Source organism: Saccostrea cucullata, unplaced genomic scaffold, assembly GCF_032062105.1.
Source record: "Saccostrea cucullata isolate Sc308-1 unplaced genomic scaffold, CSIRO_AGI_Scuc_v1 ctg264, whole genome shotgun sequence".
NCBI lineage: Eukaryota > Metazoa > Mollusca > Bivalvia > Ostreida > Ostreidae > Saccostrea > Saccostrea cuccullata.
In genome coordinates, this window is record NW_026932935.1 from 315,421 (window position 1) to 337,851 (window position 22,431).

A 22,431-nucleotide genomic window follows, 5' to 3' on the forward strand; every position below is an offset into this window, starting at 1 on the left:
TTTCATGTATCCTGACCTTGATTGTAATGTAGTAATGGTCATAAGTTCAACTACACCCAAAAATATCATGCTTACCTCCCTTTAAAGGCAAATTTTGGAGTTGCGGTTCCTGATTTGGCTCGGGGTGTTATAGGACATGACTTGGCTTCCTCCAATTTGTTTTGCATTTGAAAAATCCTCTCCTGCATGGAAAGTTTAGGTGTGCCATCTTTCTCCTCTATGCTGGTCTCCCCCCGAAATTCCTTCTCCCTCCTAAAACAAAAGAGCGAAAATGACAGATAACCAAATGATGTAGGTGGCAAACAAGTTATATCTAGAATATATCTTATATATCTTTTTTGTATTTTTCTTTTTGCCAAGCTTACTCTTTGATGCCATGTGATGAATCCCTGGGAGATTTTCTCTTAGTTCTGGAGAAGTGACAGAATATGATATACACTACCAGCAATAGAAAACAGACACCAGCCATTCCTATCATACTATCGGCATTCATTATTGTCAGCTTCCACACACTCTTAATTATAAATATACTCCTCAACAAAACCTTCACAGGTACAAAGTTAATCTAAAACGTTCCTTTCTACTAGGATCCACCAATATTTCCTTTGTTTTTCCACACTTTTGTTTAAAGTAATTATTCTGAGTAAATTTCATATTATTTACGTTGTCATAGTCACAATGTATAATGATTCATTTTATTTTAATCTCTTCTAAAGATTAAGTGGCTTGTACAGGAAGCAGCTTCCGGACAGTTTTACTACAATCCCAGTTTTCTAAGATAAATATACTGCAGCATGACAACCATACATGTATTAGTACATGTACAATATAAATGTTCACAGGGTGTACACTGACCTAACTATCATAGAGTTCCTGATTCTAAGAGAAGCTTTAGTCTGAGATAGAGAACACAAAAGAGGGATAACTCCAAAGCAACCAACATCAAAATCAGAAGTATGACCTATTCCTTGATTTCATGGAAAACATTTTGCCAGGTGCTTTGTAAATATTTATAGATTTAAAATAGATTGAGCCTGTATTAAATAAATATTTCTAATATACAATTTCTTCTGAACAATAATAAAACTGAAGTAGTATCATTCTATTCATAAAGATAGAAAACTTAGGAGGTACAAATTATATCAAAAATATACCTGTGCATCTAACTGTAAACTTTAGATCTAAAAATGGCTAAACAGAAGTTTTATTTTAACAGAAAAGTTGATCATTTTCATCTTAACCTTCATCCACCTATGTCCACACTCTCCTTACCTGAGTGTTTCTTGAATATCACTGGCAACGTCTTGTTTATCGTCACCATTTTCATCGCTGTCACTGTTGTCCTGTTTCATCTTACGTCTTCGTAAAATACCGGCTAATTCCTCATCCACGATCACACTGGATTTCATGGACTTGGTCCGTTTGAGAATTCCCTTTGGACGATCGCTGTCCTTGGCCCCGTATGACTCCGCTCGACGAATGGCTGATGATTTAGATGAAGACGAGGATTCCACAGATGACACATTGTCCTTACTTGGAGACACAGATGATCTGAGAGATCTCAGTGGTGATTTTTCCTTATCTGAATCCTTTTCAAGGAATTCTGAGGACTTTATATTTGACACAACATGTGGCATTGCAGCAGTTTTCTCCGGTTCTGATTTCTCACCTAACTTTTCACTGTCAGTAATGCGGTTTTGATCTGGTGATGAAGCTTTTGTCATAATGTTTGATACAATATGAGGCATTGGTGACACAATTCCTGCAGCAGGAGTTTTCTCTGTTTCTAGTTTCTCAGCAAACTTTTTGCTGTCGATACTGCTGCTCTGTTCTGGTGACTGGGCTTTTGTACTGGTCACTAATTGGCTAACACTACTGGTAACCTCAGACACTGATGAAGTCACTCTGGCTTGACTGCCCTCTGTTTTCGATGGGGGAGCCAGAGATGATTGTTCTTGTTTATTTACTGTATCATCACTTACAACCTTTGGCGTTTGTTCTGAGCTTTGGTCAGAGTCTTTGTTTACTATAACCTTACCTTCGCCTACTTTGGAGTCAGTTTGTTTTTTCCTGGCTTTGAGTATATCTGCTACCTCAGAATCTGTGATGATGTCATCTGTCTTTTGATAAGATTTAAAACGATCATCAATGTTAGCACCTTCCCTTGTGTTAGAAGAATCAGTTTCATTTAGCCTCGATTTCAATTTAGAAGCTACTTGCACATCACAAATAACTTCATCCACTTCTGCTGGTTTGTGGGCTATGTCTTCTTTTTCTACTTTTTTGCTATAAATTTGTTCCCTTTCTAACTCCTGTCCTTTGATCTGTTGATCAGTGACCACTTTGTGGCGTCTGTTCAAAATAGCTGCAAGCTCTGGATTTGGGGTTGCCATGTTTTCGGAATCTTCTTCCAATGGTGTATTTATCACAGTTTCAGGACTGTATCGTTTGCGCATAAAATCCGACTTGAAGCTCTCAGATCTCTGTACCCCTTTTTTCTCATCAGGAGAAGGGGACTTTTTCACACGTAAACTTTGAGTCCGTTCGGGGGTTCGGCGACTATCCGATTCGTCGCTGCTGCCAACAGCACAAGCTTCCTGACGATGAAGATTTACTTTCCTTCTGGGCGACACATCTCCGGATTCTCCGTTAGAACCTGAAAATTTCTGTAACAGAGAAGAGAAATCATTTTTTCTCCTGACTATAGGTATATGCCTATGTGTTGTCTCCTCTGTTTTCTTGGCTGTTTTGGAATCTATCTTCTTGTCTCCAAATTCCCCCGAAAATCGGTTGATGACTGACGAGACCTGAAATACCAAAGCCATTGGTTAAGTGACATGCAAACCATGCTATTAATACATTCTGTGCCAGACATGATCAATCTATCAGTGCAGACAAGATTCAAATTTCAGAAAACATCAAATTTTGTGCATGAAATCAAAGAACACACAAGCAGTTATTACTAATCAGAATTTTAAAATCTATCTTTAATCTCTCCATCATTACTATTCTACAAGATAAATCGCTGTGAACCTACCCTATCTTTATTGTCTCATTATGAACCCTTACATGTCGATATTTTATACAGTATCTGTTTTCAGAGAGAGACAAAGCTAGTCCACATGCTTCTTGTAAAACGTCTCTAATGGAATGACTCACTAATGCAATCTCCACGATAACTAATTACAAATCAACATATCCATGCAAATGGGATTCACAATCTTTAGGTCAACACCTGAATAATTTTGTGACATGCCACAGAGTAAAATTTTATCACTATACGTTCAACAAATCAACGTCTTTTCTAAAGGTAGTCTAATTCAAAGATGTAAACTAGATTACTCAATAGAGGATTGGGCTGTATTGTTTAAAAGACCTGGTAGTATATTTCAGATGAATGAATGTATTTACAAGGAAACATTTCTATTTAAATAACATAGGTGTCAATTGGGTGCCTTTCCAAATCAAACAAATGAAAAAGACAAGGTACTTCATTCATGACCAATATCTGATAAAACCGGGTGCTTATGTCTGCCTGAGATCATCATGTGTGGACTTTTTTTAACCTTTTATAATATATGTATGAAGGTGTATCTAATAATAACATAACAATGCATCCAAATGCAAATTAAAATACTATAAGAAAAAAATTTAAATAACTAACGTTACTTAAAATTGTGCATTTTATTAAAGTGAAAAGATCTGCTCTTGAACAGGTCAGGATTTATATTAATAAGGTAAATGACATATTCCAATATTTTTAGCATTTGGCACAATCTGATTCAAATGGAGCTAATTTTTAAGATCTAAAAAATCATAAATCTTCCTCTCAGGACATTACCTCACAAAATAACTTGATGGAACACACCCTCTACCCTTTAGATGACAAAGCTTAAGGATTTTGTAAAACCAGAAGTTCTTACCTTGGACGGCACAGAGAATTTGGAGGGTAAGATGGAGTCTAACACAGAAGCTCTGCCTGACTGTGAAACATACTGCTCAGTCCCGTTGTCATGGTGATGGGATCTCACAAAATTGTTAGTAAGATTGTGCTTAGGGATGTGATTAGTTGTGACATCCTATGGGAAAAATGCAAAAAACACAAAAAATCACAAAACTTAAATTAGCATTCAAAATGCACACACAATAAAAGTGCAACAAAAAGGTGACAAAAATATATCAAGACACTTATTACACACCATATGCTTCCAATTTCTCCTTTTCTTGAACTTTTTTTGTAAATTGTTAAAGAGCCTTGGTTAACAAAACACTGATCCCTTGTCATGTGACCCAGAAATGTTAAATTCAATATCATTTTTAAAGCTAAAGACCTTTTAGCCAAGAATAATTTCTCAAAAGCAAATATTTACATTTCATTTTAAAATCAACCCCAAATTTACCTTGGAGAGCATATTGAAGAATATCATTGATATTTCATACAGATAAAATACATATCATGCATTAGAGCATGGCAATTAAACAAGTCAAAATGAAATCAAATCCACACGAACTGCACTTCACAAGAATAATTTTTCATCTAATGTCTAAATTCAACATGCGTCAGCTATTTACACATTAACATGTGCTGAGAAAAAAATACCAGCTTCATGTGGGAGTTTCGCTGATTTATAAAATATGACAAGAAATGAGTCAAAAGTTTAAGGTGGGACATCGCACTTGAGTGAAAGTCCCTTTCATCCAAACAAAAACAGAAACATAAATTTCTTTCCAAGTAAATAAAACCATAATAAATATTGCGACTGTTGAGTGCACTAGCACATTAAAAGGTTTAACAACAAATAATCGACTTACAGGTGAAACAGACGTTTCTTGTGTCTTTACATCCGACTCACTTGTGCGTTTTTCTAGGCCCCTTCGTCCAACATCTAAAAGACAGAAAGAATAAATGACAATGACGTTCAGGTGAAAATTGACCCACATATATGAAATCCCTTCATACAAACCTGTTCAACCTGTTAAGCCCATAAAAAAAATCTTATTGTATATAAATAACGAATTTCCGGATCTACCTTCCACTTCCAATAAATAATGTATGAATCTTCTTTATATCATGTGGTTTCAGACAGAAAACTGACAGGTGAAAGCATTATCTCCCACCTAGACGAATTCAAACATCCAAATTTTCAGTAATCCTTCACAACCTTTCGTCATTCAACTGAAAAAATGTAATCAATGAAGGTACGGGGAATACATAACACAGAATTAATACCTGAACCTTATTGGCAGCCGATTTCTCTGAGCTTTTAAAATACACCAATCAATAGTTACAGAAGGTCGAGGTGAAATAAACATTTGTCAACACAATCATGAGGGAACCATCAATAGAAGTTCTGCAGGGTAATTCTTTGTCAGGTGTGATAGTGAGCCTTGAGGAAGGCTATTCTCTAGTTAGAGCACCAGTTTTGTATCTATTATTTCTTTTCATACAACAGTTTGCAATCTGAGCCTGAAAACAATTTTTCATCCATTGAAAACTAAATTTTAGGTTCAGGACTTTTTCACTTACTGAATTTCAAAGGAGTCTTCATATTTCAATGAAATCATCCTATAAGGATATATACTATCTAATTTCAAAGAAGAACTTTGTGCCATTTTTAAATAATGCTACAAAAGTTAAAGAATTTTTTTTCATCCCAGAATCACATAGATATACAGGTATACAAACATCCCGGAAGTGGGATAGACACAGAATTCAATGAAAATGCTAATTAGTAAAACTTTACAGTGCAAGCCTGTCTTAATACCCTCAGAAAAAAATATTTTACCTTTATGCAGAAAATCAAGCTTTTAATTTATGCAATGTTCAATGTAAATGATTTTAAAAATGATGCAGAGGATGTCTTACAACTGATTAATTATACAGCACTGATGTCCAAATTGAATGTACGTCATTAAATGATGCATAGGACATCTCAGGCAATAAAAGTATAGAAGACAAATTTAATGTACTGTAATAACTTCAACAACCTAAATCAATTCAAAGCAGATCGACAAAATTGTTTCTCCTACGGAATAATCAAAAATTATTAATCACATCAAAAATGAGTTAACATACATTATTAATCTGTTAAGTTAATTACATACATTATTAATCTGTAAAGTTAATTATATTTACTGATAAAGTGACTTTCAATTATTCAAAACTTCTCCAGAGAAATATTCCACAGTAAGAACTCATATAACACACAATATTAAAAGCATGGATACAAATTTGATTTTTTCATTTTTTTTTTTCCTGTGGATTTCTTTAATAATTTCTCATGAAATAAATGCCAAGCACTGTTCAGTGTATATTCTAAATATTTCTAAGAACGTCAACTTACCAAAATAACCAAACAAAGTAAATATCCAGTAAAGCCATTCATAAATACGCTCAAAAATAGCTCGCAGCTCCATTTTGAATCAATCTGTTTTCTCCTCAAATCCAAATTCACATTAAAAATTTACTTCAAATTTTACATTTTCAAGGACAAGGCTACTTAGATATGTATCAGTGACGGTGTCCATTTGCACAATAACTTTGTGTTACAGAACACAACACCCCAGATATAAAATGTTGCGCTTTTCTTCCACTATCCAGTCTTTATGACAGGAAGACACTTTTAAAATAATATACTCTGAAATCTCATTCTAGGCCCATTAAGCTTGATGCAGGTATAAATAAAATGGAAAATGATTATTCCACGGATCACTTCTGATCCCTTGGGCTGGTCAATCGAGCAAGCACCTTGGTCACTTCAAGTAGCTTTAATATCAACAAAGACCATAGCACTTGATTCCTAACTTAAACAATCCAATGTCTGTTGCACTTAATAAGTGATTATAGAATTGTCTTTCTATCTGCTCTTTTATCTATTTTAACACATTTCAGGAGCTTAAAGATCCCCAGATATTAAGGTACAAATCCTGCTGTAAACACTGACAGACCAGAACTAATTTTTGTCAGACAGGGTGATCAGATTATCAATTGATCTATTTATCTACTGTGATAATCACTGAGAGACTAATAGATTAATCCACCACAAGTATTTCTAGTGTTGTCTTCTCATTAGAGGCAACTGTCATGAGAGACCCATCTCTGCAATACATCTTTTTCTGCTATGACATGTCATGAAGCACAAAAAAAGGAACATTAACATGGCACTTCCCCTGGGGACAAGGCTGACCACACAATATGTCTGTCCAAAATATAGCGACAGTCTGCAATTTCCTCGTGATCACAGAATATATGTACGCTACACAATTATTACATCAAGGCAAGGTGTTTGGCAGGTAGACAGAATATATACAGATCAGAGTTTCTCAAATTGGAACAACAGAATCATTCCGACCTGCTCATTTCTTATATCCTCCATCTGTTTCCAACAAAATCCAAGACAGATCTCTTTAAATACAAAACAAACAGAGCACAGATTAATTTCCGCAGAATTTTTCTCTCATAATGATCATCCACTTCAGTAAAAACTTGTCAAAAGAACAGAAGGATTCCAGGCTGATATAATTATAAAACATCAGAATATTTCACAGTTTGATGGAAGTCTTTTGGCTCTCTACAATAATATTAGACTATCCTTTTCTATTTCCATATACAGGTTGACTGAAAATCCAGCGAAATTCTGCCCAAACACCACCAAAAACTCTGTTATATTGTCTGGGCGCTATCACAAGGTCCAGGTTTCAGTGACATTTGTGGACTTTTAATTGACATTGTAATCAGCCAATGATTAATGAGCCAGTAATACCAAAAGTTACCTTTGCATGCAATGATTTCCAAAGCCACCAAAGTCTATAAAATCCAGGGCCACAAAATTTCTAGACAATCATGGTACCCTATGGAGTTAGGATGACCAAGTTTTACATACCTCTAAAATTAAAAAAAAGGTTCACGAAAATTGTCGCAGAAAAATTGGGTTTAAAGTTCTAAGCCATTTGATCCTTTTATCCTTCCACTTGTTGGGAATTATAATGTTGTAACAAGATTAACTAGCTCCAATTGTCTGAAGATTTCCCGGCAGTTCCCATAGTTCTTTTGTCTTCGTACACTTGGAGAGTGGTGCGAGAAAAACAGCTAGATTTACTGAAGACTTTGATCCTGTGTCCACTAATGCTGGCAATTTAAAAACCATTTATTTATATGCTTATGAAAATATCAGTCCTTATTAGGTTTTGTTGGAGGCCACTCAGCACTGGCTTTTATACACAGAAGAACCTAAGTCATTTCTCTGAATAAAACCCTCTATACTCCATGAAGACTCAACATAATTTAATAAATCCCAAGGTTTTCTTGCCTGTTAAGATTCCCAGATCACAAAACTGTAGATAATCAATTTTCCATTTTTCATTCCCTCCAGGTAAATAATCAAACAAAAACCTTTGTATGTCACATAAGTCCATTGACCCAATTTTTGTGCTTAAATAGCCAAAATGAAAGAAACTACCCAATTTTTTCACAGTAAAATAATCCACTTAATCAACCAGCATTGTTGTAGAGCTAACTATGAGAGTGAACACAAATCTTAAGTTTTCAAAATGCTTGCTTGAAACCTAGACTTAAAAATATGTGTAAATATTCATGAGTTACCGTGGCATTCCAATGTCCTCAAATTAAACATAAAAATCTAACACCTGTTTTATTAAATTGACCTGCTTACAAAAAGGTGAACAGAAAACACCCCCAAAAATTGTAATAAAAAGATTCTTAAGAAAGGACTTATAATTTATCAAACAATGTCATTATTATCAGATTAAATTAATATGCACTTTTTATTCAAATTGAAATGAGGTACAGTATTTTTCACAAGTATTTTAGCATTATGTCACAGATTCTTCAAAACATTTATAGCCAAAAGTAAGGACCACAAATGATTAGCCATGCAATTCACTAAAAACCTGTTACTATAGAAAGGATCTTTATCCATTACACAAGTGAAATAATATGTGGTTAAGAAAACCAAACATACGACAGAGGAGCTATCTACAACAGTTTATTAGATTTTGATGTTTTTCTACTTATTTAATCGGACCGGAGAGCTATTGTACAAAGCTAAGGTAGCATTCACAGTGTGTTTTTACATGATTCTGTAAATAAAGCTGGAGACATCTCCACCACAAACAAATGTTATGAAAACTTGACACAACTTTTTAAAGCTCTCCATAAAATGATTTTTCAACATGGACTATAGAAGACGTGAACTGATTCTAAAGAGAATGCTCCAACTGCATATAAATGCAATGACAATGTGATCTACAGTTACATTTGGATGTCTGTGACCATGACATGCTACATTAACAATTTCCATAATGCACCTAGGCAATGTGTTTGCTATGATAGTTTTGTTTCGTACATCCCAAAGAGAGGTAACTCTAAACAACAATGATTTTACTTACCTAAATCAACAGTGCATTTCGGCTTGCTTAGTTTCAGAGTAAAAGTGGAACGGAAAATCTCTGTATGCATCTTGAAAATCCAAAATCACAGACTGACATAAATAATCCAGATTAATCCCTCATGCATCCAACAATATATCCCTTTTATTACCGGTAAATGCAAAATTTGCCAAAGATATTCCAAACTCCATTCACATTTTACTTTGTGCCACATGAAATTTACATCACATCAATTGCACAGCTCTCCTGATGTGCACAAAACTGAAGTTAAAGAAGATCAAAAGCTGACACTGAGTCTACATAACATTGAGATATGCTTTTGCCCTGCATACAATCATGCATTTCACCAGCTGATATGGACAGGTAAGACACCATGAGAAAGCACACTGAGCAAGTCTTAGAACTGGGTTGGATTGAGTAACACTGTCTCCTGAGACATGTTTTATAATCAATAAAACAATATGTAAACACCTGTTATCTAGGGATCTAAATCCTCTCAGAGCACTACACCCCACAGGCACTGCCGCCCTGGGGACACAATCTTTTTAGGCAATGGTTTTTTGGACTTGACAATTCATTAGATTTATTACAAAGTAACTGGACCATAGGCCCGTCAAAGAGAACACACAACCAACTCTGACAAGATTACTTTATAGGCATTTCAACACTTCAGAAATGCTTTATTCCATAATAAAATTACTATTTTATCTTATTTCTAACACCTGGAGAGAAAAAAAAAATAGGGAGATAAAAGGTACATGATCAAGGTAGGTAACTTTTCTGGGTGGCCACAGTCATATAAAATCAAAAAATATTAAACCTAGTATTTTAGATATACAAAATGTATTTGAAATTGTGAAACCCTTGACAATTTTTTTTCCAACAGAGTTCTAATTTTTACAAATTATTTTGCATTGGAACATTTATAATGATAGATAATATACCACAACTAATAACAATTTTTCATAAACTAAAGGTACACGGTAGGTAGAATAATGTCATATAGGGTATAAACCGAACATTTATGACTGTTTGCTGGGTGTTAATAATTTACATAAAACATAAAATTGCATTTCACACTGTCAAAAGCAGGAAACATCCTTGCTTTCATTGTACATACATTGCTATTTAGAAACATTATTAGAGGCATAAATTCATGTACAAAGTAATGATAAATATATTTATTACGAAGAAATTTATATTAAATTTTCCTCTTTTGACGACCCATTTTCCTGTTTTAACTGGACATGAACATTTGACCTAAATCATCTGAAGATTATCTCTGTATGGAAAATTGTAACACTTGGTGTTGGAATTTTAATCCAGGATTAGAACGTCTAGTCAATTTCAAGCAAAAAAAGGAAGACATGCTTACTATGAGGTGGGAAAAGATGTGTAATGTGATTAATCCCAAGGAGGAATGATGGACAAAGTGGATGACTCACAGAAATCTCTTGTACATCCACATCAATACAGCACAGAAATGGCCCTCAAAAAATCCAATACTGAGACAAGGAATCCAGATAGTCAATGCACTTAATGAATAATTAATGCAATGATAATTTCCTAAATAACCATGCAATATAACAGCCAAACTGGGTAATGTATAGAAAAAGCATACCTTTAAGAAAATTTCTTGCAGAAATCGGTCCCAGAAATTGTGCAGCTAAAATTATGACGGCTTGTGATCTGTCTTACACATGCATCTAGTTAGTCATCAAGATTTTTTTTTAAAGCTTGTTGTAATCAAAGATAACATGAAATCAGTGAAAGCTGGAAAACTTAAAATCACACACTAAAAACCTTCCCAAGATAAGCGTATCTGCAGTTTCCCTTCTAGTTTGCGGTTCAAACAGGGGCTAGAATATCTATGCATCATTGAAAATATAAACTTTTCTTAAAAACCAAAACAACTTCCTATTAGAAATTGAATTGTCTCATAAACATATCAAATTCTAAATCTAAAATGAAAATCTGGCAAAAAAATTGTTTACTTTGTATCTATAAGACCTATCCATTACACACCAATCCTAAACAAATGACAGATCTGCAAGATCCATTTTCAAGTCATTTTCATAACAACAAAAATGTTAAGAAAATCTTCATAAACACCTGTATAAATTTTCATGTGGCACAAAGAAAATGGCTAAATTCCTAAATGTCTCGGAATATAAATCAGTGTTCAATCAGTGACACAAAACACAGCTGGACAGAGATCTAATACGATCCATCTATAAACCCGCTGTCACATAAAAAATATTCAATATTTTTGCATTGTAAACAACAAGTTACCAGATACGAACCTCTTTATAATGGGGCCTTTTCACTGTTCACAAGCTATAAAAATCAATCATATCATCTTATTAAAAATAAAACGCTTCTTCCAGATCAGTCAAAATTAGATTTTCATCTCATTGTCATAATTCATGTAGTAACAATTAATTAAAAAGACTGGGACATGATGTTTTAAATGTCTGACAATGATGAAGATGTCAAAATAAGGCCATAAAATGCCCAGGAATACAAAATTTGTAGGCTTGAGTCACAAACAACTATAGGTAAAAATATCTTTAATGCTATGTTTGTGTGGTATTGAGTTCTAATTGAGATACATGAAAAGAAATAACTTAGACTGTGATGAGATTAATTATTCTCGACTACCGAAGACTCTTGACTTTCATTTTAGTTTTTTATGCTGGATGATGCCTTTCAGAGAAAAAAGTGAAAAATCAAGGTGAGAAATCAATTCATAACAAGTGGGAAGATCGTGACCTTGACCTGAAATCATTTCTGGATCACTAGTCCAGCAGGCAATACACACACCCCTATCTTATAAGTGGTCCCCTGTTCCAACAAGGTCCCATTTATATAGCACCACCTACATGTCTGTTTACCCAGTCTATCACAATTCAAACAAAGAAAATTGATTTCTGATGGTAATTAAAGTATTTAGCCCTTCAAAAATTATCTATCATGGTGATAAAATAATCAATGAACTTGTCAGGTTCAAGGGGCTTTTGCTTCACTTCAAACATTTCAACATGAAATTAATGCAATAATGTCAGTATTTATAATTTATGGTCCTGGGTCCTATCACGGAGGATTATAGCCCCCTATCTGGTGGCAGGTAAAGGATTTTATGTCATATTAGAATACCTGGATCTCGAGTTTTCATAAAAAAGTTATAAACATTACAGGGTATGATAGCTAGGACAAGCTAAGATTAGTACAGGTCACAGTAGTGCCTTGGGAGGCCAAATAATTCCATCTTGTGAAGTCTTAGTATTCATCAGAAGGACTCAGTAAGAGATTAAAATTGTTACAGCAGCTGACAGAGTTCTAAAGACTATATAAACTTGACATTACTATTCCCTAGTCAACATTTTATTCTTGAAATGTAAATTAATATTTGCAACCCAAAACATGCCAGGGAAACAATTTCACACAAATATAGGGCCTACATAGCAAGTGATAACTGAATAATTTATTCTCAGCAAATAAATATTCAACAGACTAAAATAAGTTGAAACTTATAGCATGTATAAATGTTAAATAAAAAATGGTTTACAGTGATGCAAGATCCCAATTAAAAAGAAAAAGAAGCACACATAAAAAGATTGCTTCCAATTCATAGCCATCTTTTTATCCCTATTCATAATTGCAATCTGTTAGAGTTCAACCTGAGCAAGATTTTTGAGGAATCCTATAAATGCATTAGAGGATTGAATAAGAGGAGTATAAGTATTACCTGGTAATATTGGTGGAACAACTAACTCTCCATAAAAATCAGTATCTAATATTAATTTTTCTCCACAAATTGCAAAATCCAAATACATGTACATGTTATGACAATTTTCTTAAATTTTGAAATTTAAAAAAAATGTAAATCAAATAGATCTTTATCTTCATTATATTCTTTATACATATAGATACTGTGAGTACTTTTAGAATATAAAAGAACTTGAAGAAAATTGCACAAACCTTTCACGCCATTCATAAATGACCCTCCATGCTTGTGAAGACATCAAAAGATTTTAAGATGGCACTTTTGATAAACTATGAAACCATCAAACATACAAACTGACAGGAGGACAGATACCTTAATGTGAAGATCCAACTTCACCCTAACCTCTCCTGATAAAATTTCCCAGACAGTTTGCCAAAGTTTTGTAGACTTTGCTATTTGAATAAGATTCAGTATTGGACCATAAAATACAGATTTCCAAATCTTGTCCATAAAATGCATGGATCCACTTTCATTCACTGAGTCTGGGGCATAAAAACAAATTTTGCAAACTTCTGAGAAATATTATGCAAATTCACATAAGTTGTCAAAATTCTGAATGAAATTTGCTTGTCATTAATTTCCTCTGCTGAGGAGGTGATATAAAATATCTAGTACAGAATTGTTTTGCACCCTGCTGGGGGGATAGAGCTTGTACCTTTTCCTCTGGATTTCCATCCAAGGATAAAAGCAACTCAATGGACCTTGAGGGCTTTCCACAATAAAACATTCTCCTCAAGTGTAAGCTTGCATAAAATTCTCAGTGTATAATCATTATCTACCTATACATAATGCACATGATAAAAAATGAAATAAAAATATTTATATTCCCCACATTCTTGTCTGTTTGTATAAACTATTATTTTTTAAAAATAAAAGCTATAGTTAGGATTGAAAAATAAAAATTGAAGGCTCAGCACTTTCATAAATAAACATATGACAGTGACAGAGAAGCTAGCTTAGAGTACAATTTCATTAAAATTTTTTTTAACAATACTGGGGTCTTTAAAGTACTTCGTACCAAATGTTAAAGGAGAATTTTTAAACTTATTTACTTTTGGGTTAAAGCTTCCAATTTTACGCTTCAATTTCCGCAAACATTAGCAAAACCCTGTTACATAAGAGTATAAAAAGTCTGGAATCCATTGAAAATTACACTTTACAGAAACTCCAACCAGAACTATTTCTTCATGTAATTAGGATTTCATAATCAAAAGTTTCAATTGACTAAATGTACATGTATGCCTAATTGCCTATATTTTTCTTTAAGTAAATTATTGTAATGGCTGCATGAAAATATATTAATTTTTTCTACAGAGTTACATCCATGCATTCAAATGCAATTAAATGTTTAATTTATTCTGAAATTTCTTTCAGAGAAAATGTGTTTCTAATTTAATTACCATTGAAATTAATTATCAGAGTATAACATGAATATATTTCTGCATGATAAAGTAAAATATTTTAATATGAGAACTTGCAAAATGCATTTCAAAGACACAAGTGTACTTATGAAATGGTAAATCAAAATAAAAAAAAAAAATAGACATTGAATAATTGCAAATTTATATTTACAGCATGGATGAATTGTACATATTTAATGCAAAACATAAACTATTTACTTTGGCAATATTAACAAAGCTAAAATTTCATTAAAATTAAATCCATGCACATCTTGGTCCATTCATTAAATTGTAAACTTATTTTGTATCAAAATATTCACCTGTGTTGAAAATCCACATTGATGTATTCATTTCCCTGTTTCATAAAATCTTCTATAAGTAGTCTTTAGAAATCTATAATCTTCGAGATCAAGTTCATCTCATCCATATATAACCAAGTATTCTGTTAAAATGAGGCTTTAAAGGTAATTTCACTGCTATTTAAATTGTAACCTTTTCACCTGTGACCTCTGACATCATTCTAAAGAAAGAAAATGTCCTTTTGTCCATCAATAACTGTGAGATTTCAAAATTTAAACTCAGTGAATGTTTGTCCTTGCAAAGAAAAAAAAAGATTCTGGACATTTTTCAAAGAAATGTATCATGTGCTTAAAAATAGTCTGCACCATGATCTAATGTACCTGACAATGGTCAAAAGCTAATAAAAATTGTCTGTAAATTAAGAGGATTTAAGTTCAGTGAGAAACTTTTGTGGCTTTTCATGATTCGGCTATATGTAATGAATCATATTCAGGAAGTGGCAGAAAAAAAAAGTCCTTTTTTTTCAAAACAACAAATTTGCTAAAATTACCTCAGAAAACAAACAAGCACATTACTAAATAGTATAGGTAATTATGAGGGGGCTATTACTATTTGATGTCTGAATTTTTCTCAATTATTATTCCACCTTATGTAGTTTTTTACAGATTGAAAAACAGATAGCACTATTTTAACAACAAGTTTCAAGCTTCATCTAACAGACGTATTGATTAACTGATAGCGAAGTTAGCATCTTCATTTTGTAAAATATCACTTAAATTAACAATAGTTTAAAAAAAATAAATTTCAAACAGTTGTTTGATAATGGAAGATTTCAAGACATCAGCCTAAAATTATTATAAAATTGCATTTTAAGGAGCATTATGTGGTAAAGACCAATTAAAATTCCTACCTGCATATGCACATACGAGAACCTTGCATTCATAATACCACTACAGAATACATTTGACAACAGAATGCAGAAAGTTAACAAAATCCTGATATAAAAGGCCTGCACTTAACTCACCTGAGGTGAGATGCAATTTAAGGAACATGTCATTAACGGTCTCATAATTAGGAAACCAGGTAAATTTACTTGTACTAAATTCTCATTTAACGCTAAAGACGTTTGATTTAAAGTCCATTAGTGAAATCCTTTACTAAGTTTAATGTCCAATTTGATTACATCTCTCTGGGTTGAATTCGGCCATTTCAGTACTGATGAGCATTGGTGACAACAAAAACATCCGCTGATTTTTCGAAAACAAATAAACTTTAACCATGACCTATTGGATGTATGCCATTCATAAATGCATTTTGACTCAAAATTTAGATCTTTGAAGATCCCAAACAACATTGTCTACAATGAAATAATGTATTGACAACATTTCTACCATTTAGACAAGCATGGAAGACTCAATTCGTATATCTTTTAAATTATTTAACTTGCATCTTACCTTCATCTTCTAATTCTGTATTCAGTTGTGATTTCCTCATGGCTGATTTGTCTTTTCTCTTCTTCTTTTGCTCGAATTCTGCCACCTGCTCCTCAGATTGAATTTCACTGGTGGGTACTTGTGGAGTTACTTCCCCTGTTGGTGGCTGTGTTATTTCCCTTGGAATCTGACTTGTTTCCTCGGTTGATGTGGTTGTGATGGTTGATGAACTCTGTTGACCAGCCTCAGCAACAGAGAGTTGATCAGATGGGGGAGTGAGAAGTTGAGTTGAAGTTGAGCTGGTTGACTGTGATGAAGGTGAAATGGTTGATTGTGGTTTACTTGTAGAAATGTCTCTGCCAAGCGTCTCCTCTGCATGCGATTCAACCAATGACTGACTTGGTATGGCAGTTTTTGCCGGGCTGGGTTTATCCAATTTTAGTTTCCTAGACAAAAAATGATACATGTATTAAATCGATGTTGTCCTAATTATCTCGTGCATAAATAATTGAAAATCAATTGAAATTTCATTACTTTAGCACAATGTGTGACATTTAATGACAGCATAGCTACAGGTATTTGGGGTGAAACCAGGATAACCAGAAAAGGCTGCAAATCTTTCTTCAAAGTAATGCATGGGGTGGAAACTTTTGCATTACGTGATTATAAGGAATTTGGATAGATTTTTTTTTTTTTTAAAGAAAAAATACAAATATACAAGTATTGAGGGAAAAACATATATGGAAAAAAAGAAAAATGCATGAAAACAACATTTTCCATGATGCAAAGTACTTACATATATCGGAAAAAAATCTGTGAAATAAAAATCCTCTTTAGCTTTCTTGTGAACTAAGCTTCAGGCTTTAACAATATGTTTAACAGCTGATTCGTTTCGTTCACAATTTGGCAAATTGGCAATATCTTGTCTATTTCTGGTGTGTGTGTGTATTTTCCTACTCTCTGAACATGACATTGACCAAAGGATTTGCAGCTTTTTACTGGTGATGGAATCCTCATTGTGTGCGATCATTATACACAGCTAAATAATGTCAGCCATATGGTTTATACATCAAAACCGAGTTATCCCCCTTTCCAAATACCAATTTCTTATACTTGGATTACTCTATTTTTCTGTCACAGCTGAACTGAAGTGTGGTGTAAAAGGTCGTAAATATCTAAATGATTCATTTAAATTTCACACATGCATTTAACTTTCACTGAACTGTCATCAAACAGAATCATCAATGCATGATATAGAATATTTGAAACTGAGCCAAATATTTTCTTTCATCTGATCCAAATGCCAAAACAACTTAGCATCCAGTAAACATTCATTGATCAGTATATGCTAATCAGAAAATTGAGCTCCATAGCTAATTTAGAATTTTCACCAGAAGTCAACAATACAAGAAGTCAAAGCCTAATTTTCATCATTTCTGTACATCAAAGGTCAATTTGCTTACTTCCAAAATATTCTTTTTTTCAGCAGGGAAAGATATATACCCTGTTATTTAAATGAACAGAACAATTTCAACAATTTATAGAAAGGCATCATATGCAAAAATTGGTACTGTTTCTTTCTGAATAAAGACAGATTTGTGAGTGGCATTAAGAATTCGTATACAATAAAACTTTTTAAATCTATTTAAATTTACCTCATAAAAAATAGAAATAATATACTTATAAAGTGTACCATGAGAATTTCATATAACTTGATTTCTATATAGCCATACCTCTCTAAGCTTTCTTGACTACTGGTGAGTTCTTTGGTGGGCTTGGACTGGGCTTGTTTAGCCCTCACATGTAGCCCTTCCCTGAGATGCCCGGGCTCTGATTTCTTGTCTGCCTTATGGACACCCCATGGGTCATTTGTCTCTATGTCGGACAGGTAGTCCACCTTGTCCATCAAAAGATCATCTAGATTGGCTTCCGGAGACTTCATCAGAATGTTACGGACATCCGCTTTGGATGGTCTGTCGTCTGCTCTTCTTAGAGCACCTGCCGATTTGAGTTCTTTTTCACTGATTGTTTTACTTCTATGGACTGATGCCTTTCCGTGTTTCGTTTTGAATGACCTTTTCTTCACTGGTTTGGTACCCTCTTCATGTGGTTTCTTGTGATGGGACAATTCTGTATCTTTCTCCTCTGTGACTTGCTCAGCTTCATAAGTATCTGTTTTCTGTTTGACCTCTGCATTGGCCAGTGTGTCTTGTCTGGAGACAGGTTCAGCTTCCAGCACCATCTCTGCCCTTGGTTGGCTATACTTCAAAGCAGATTCCGGTTCTGGTGTGGTATGGGACCTTGGCAGGTTTTCAGATTCCGAAGGCTTATGTTTTGTCATCTCGTATGTCAACTCCTCTGTGGCTGGTACCAGCTTAAATGTTTGCTGTGTAACAGCAGCCTTTGACACTATATCTGTATTGAGTACTGGTTCAGCACTGAGCATCATTTCTTCTCTTGAAACATCAAATCCTAATGCAGATTCAGATTCTGATAATGTACTAAAATTTGGGACATTTTCAGGCTTTGGTGATGATTCAGAGTCAAATACACTTTCTGAACAAGCTTCAGGGAGGGTTTTAGAAGGGACCATATACTGTTGCTCCAAGGTTTCTTGTAATACTGGAGCTGGGATTTTATCTGGTTTTGATTGAGCAATTTCTGTTTTAGCAGGTTTTCTTTGAGCACTAGAATCATCAAGATTCCTTTCCTTTTCAAATCTAGACATTAACTTTTCTCGGTGAGACAGTTTTTGAGGCTGTTCCTGCGGAGTTTCAGGTTTTGTCACTGACTTCGATTCCTGTTGTGAAGTTGTTACTTTTACGTCACTCTGAATGTCAGCATCAGTCTTCACCTGGGATTTTTTAGTAGGTGAGAATGATGCCTTGGATCTAACAGGACTCCGTCTTCTCAACTTTGTGAAGCGAGAACTTTTCTTTCCAGCTTCCACATCAGGTGACTCAGTGTCTTTAGCACTTTCATTACCTATGGAACTTAAATACTTTTTACCCAAACTTTGTGAGGTATTTACATATTGCACTGCACCTTTCTCTTGAGATTTATCTTTGGATGCATCTGTTTTAATTTCAACACTTTGAGACATTGAGGTTTTATCTGCTTTCTTGGATATAGGTTGTGAGACAGTTTTTGTAGCAGATGCTTTTTTCTCCTCTTGACTAGAAGTTATATCAGACTTGGATAAGTTCTCTGACTTAGATAAATAATCTTTTGAGTGAATATCAGTTTTCTTTTGAACAGATCTGTCTTTGTCCTCTGTAGTCTTTGAAGTTGTTTTTGAAGTGCGAGGCTTTCCACCAAACACTTTAGAATGAGCTATCTGAGGTTCTTGGGTGGATGTAGTCTTAAGTGAGTCTTTAGACACTGTGTCAGTTTTCTGGTGATCTTTGTTACTCTCTGGTTTGCTGGACATATCTATGGGTGATCCTGCCTCAAGGGCAGAGGGAACAGAGGGAAGGTGTCTTCTCTTTTTCTGAGGTTTTGTGGCATCAAATTCTTCTACTTCTACATCCTTCTTCTCAGTGGGTTTTCTAGTGTCATCAATTTTAGAATCTGGTTTTGACACCTTAGAAGCAGAATAGGATGTTCCAAACAAGAATTTTTCCTTTGGCTCAGGTTTGGAAAAGGCTTGTTTGGCCTTACTCATATCAAAAGCTATTTCCTCTGAGACACTGGGTTCTTCAGATGACATAGAAGTGGACAAAGCAGACGTGGTTACCACTTCTCTGAGGAGGTGGATGTGTCTAGCACTGGAGATCTCTCCTCTTCTGTTACAGACTGTCTCTTAGTTTTGGCCTCAGAAAAGTCAGTTCCAAACAAATACCTGTTTTTAAGTTTCTCTATAGAGGATTCGTCTCCAATGCTCTTTCTGTCTGAACTTGATGAGCTTCTTCTGCTTCTTCCCTCCAGAGGTGAATCTGTAAGTGACCTCCTATGCCATTTCTTAGAGTCATTCTCTTCACTGGTCTTGTTCTCAAACAACTTCCTGTTCTGGGCTATCTTCTTTGTAAGAGAAATTTCCTTACCAGATTCATCAAATGATTTTATTTCTTCAGCAGGAGTTTCCTTCTCCAGTTCACTAGGACTCTGTGTTGTGGATTTCTTGGGTGACAAATCTTCCCTCAGACTCTTTGAGCGAGCCACTGGTGATGAATATTTTTGTGGCGAGCCTTCCCTCATGCTTTTGGATCGCCCTAATGAACCTTCACCACTTTCCCTTGCTGCTGTGAACAGGGAAGGCACCACATCTTTACCACTACTTCCATCACCAGGCTCACTAAACATGCTGGCAAGATGTGTAAGCTGTTTCTTTCGTTCCTCTTTATACCTGGCTATCCTTTCGGCACGAGACAGGTTCATGTCCATAGAAAATGCAGAAGAAAATCCTAAACCTGCCTCGCTTTCTTTGGCACTCTCTGGTTTCTTTGTCTCTGCTTCTTTTGGTTTTTCATCTATTTTACCTAAAGGTGTTCTTGATCTTCCAACAGATGATTTTGGTGCAACGAGTTTTGAATCAACCGAGTCTGTTGTCTTGCTAAGATTGTCTTCTTTCCTATCATCAATTGTTGCAGCTTTCTTGACTAAAAGGCTACTAACGTCTGTAGTTTTGGCTCTACCATACACACGCTGGAATTTTGGCTTTTCCGTTTTATCAGTGTCTTTTGGAGAAATGTCTGATACTGTTTTGGGTGTTAAGTCAACCTTTTTAATTTGTGCAGTATCACTGTCTTTTAATCTTGAAATTTCTTTCCCTTCACTTTGAATTGACTTTGCACTTGTTAACTGTTCATGAGATTTATTATCAGTATCAGAAGAAATCCTTGTTTTGAGCACTGATGAGGGAACTTTCTCCTCCAAAGTTGTTTTACAAGAAGTTTTTGTGTCCCCCTCCTTTGATTCACCAGTGTGTTTCCTTTCTGATCTGACACTCTTGGGGTCCTCAAACAAAAGATCACTCATGTGTTTCACAAGTGAAGGTCCTTCTTGTCCATGATGCCTTGTTCTTCCCAGACGAACTGCCCGCTTTGATGGTGTCTTATCAACCTCTGGTTTCTTTTCACCATCTGGCTGACTATCCTTATACAACTGAACATTTGTCTGTACCTTTTCCTGATGGTCTTTGCTGTAATACTTTGACAAATTATCACTCTCACCACCACCAGATTTTGGGCTTTCCCATTTTCCTCTGCTTTCTGTTCTTGAGTCTTTAGAGGGTAAATTTGTCCTAGATTGAATACTCTCAGTTGCTCTGCTGTCAGTTTCAGTGGATGTTTTTGAGACAGTAGATTTTGGCACATTCGTTGTACTCTGTGAAAGTTCAGAGTCCTTCTGTTTCACTGTATCACGCATGTTATCAACATGAGAACGGGAAGACACGAGAATTCTCCTCTTAGAATCCTGACGATTTTGTTCGATGTTATCCTGTTTCAAACGTTCACTAGACACTTGCTCTGGTTTCGACATTTCAGCACTTTGTTGCACAGAGCTTTTTAAGTCCTCAATCCTTGCTAAGTTTTTCTTAACACTCTCTGTTACTCTGTCCCCAGTTAGAGGTTCCTTTGTGTCCTGTTTTTCCTTTTCTCTGAGAGACTCGTGAAGAGCTCTAGCTGAGCTCCATTCTCTCTGACCACTTCCAGACTCTTGTGATATATCAGACGCACTGTCCATAGATTCTTTCAAATGTTCTCTTTTTCTCACTGCTTCTCTGTACCGTGATCTTAATAGAGGACTTTCACTTGTTAAAAGAAGATGTTTAATGGCATCAGCATCCACTGATTTAGGTCTCTCTATTTTTTCTAAAAGGTTTCTTTTTCTGACTTCCTGTTGTTCATGGGTTGAACCCGTTGTTTGATCTTTTGTTTGTGTGGGGATCTGTTCAAAAGATGAAATGCGTTCATGGGCTTGTAATTTCTGTTTATCTGGTTCTTCCTTTACTATTTCAGCTTCCCTTTTCTCCTTCTGTTCTCTTTCCAATCTCCTTTGTTTCCATGGTGACAAGTTAGATGATCCAGTGGAATCCTTACTTCCGAAATTATCCTTTCTGATGGATCCGAAATCGGGTTTCTCCAGACTGTCCTCAACACTT

General features: G+C 34.8%; 1 protein-coding gene across 1 annotated transcript in view; it reads right to left on the minus strand.

Moving 5' to 3' along the window:
- Nucleotides 1-22,431, minus strand: part of LOC134236577 (titin homolog) — a 59,523-nt gene that overhangs the window by 19,955 nt on the left and 17,137 nt on the right. The window contains 7 exon segments of the mRNA XM_062718755.1: nucleotides 76-252; nucleotides 1,273-2,666; nucleotides 3,924-4,079; nucleotides 4,813-4,886; nucleotides 16,350-16,774; nucleotides 18,062-20,072; nucleotides 20,075-22,429. Of these exon segments, the coding sequence (XP_062574739.1) occupies nucleotides 76-252; nucleotides 1,273-2,666; nucleotides 3,924-4,079; nucleotides 4,813-4,886; nucleotides 16,350-16,774; nucleotides 18,062-20,072; nucleotides 20,075-22,429 (6,592 nt within the window).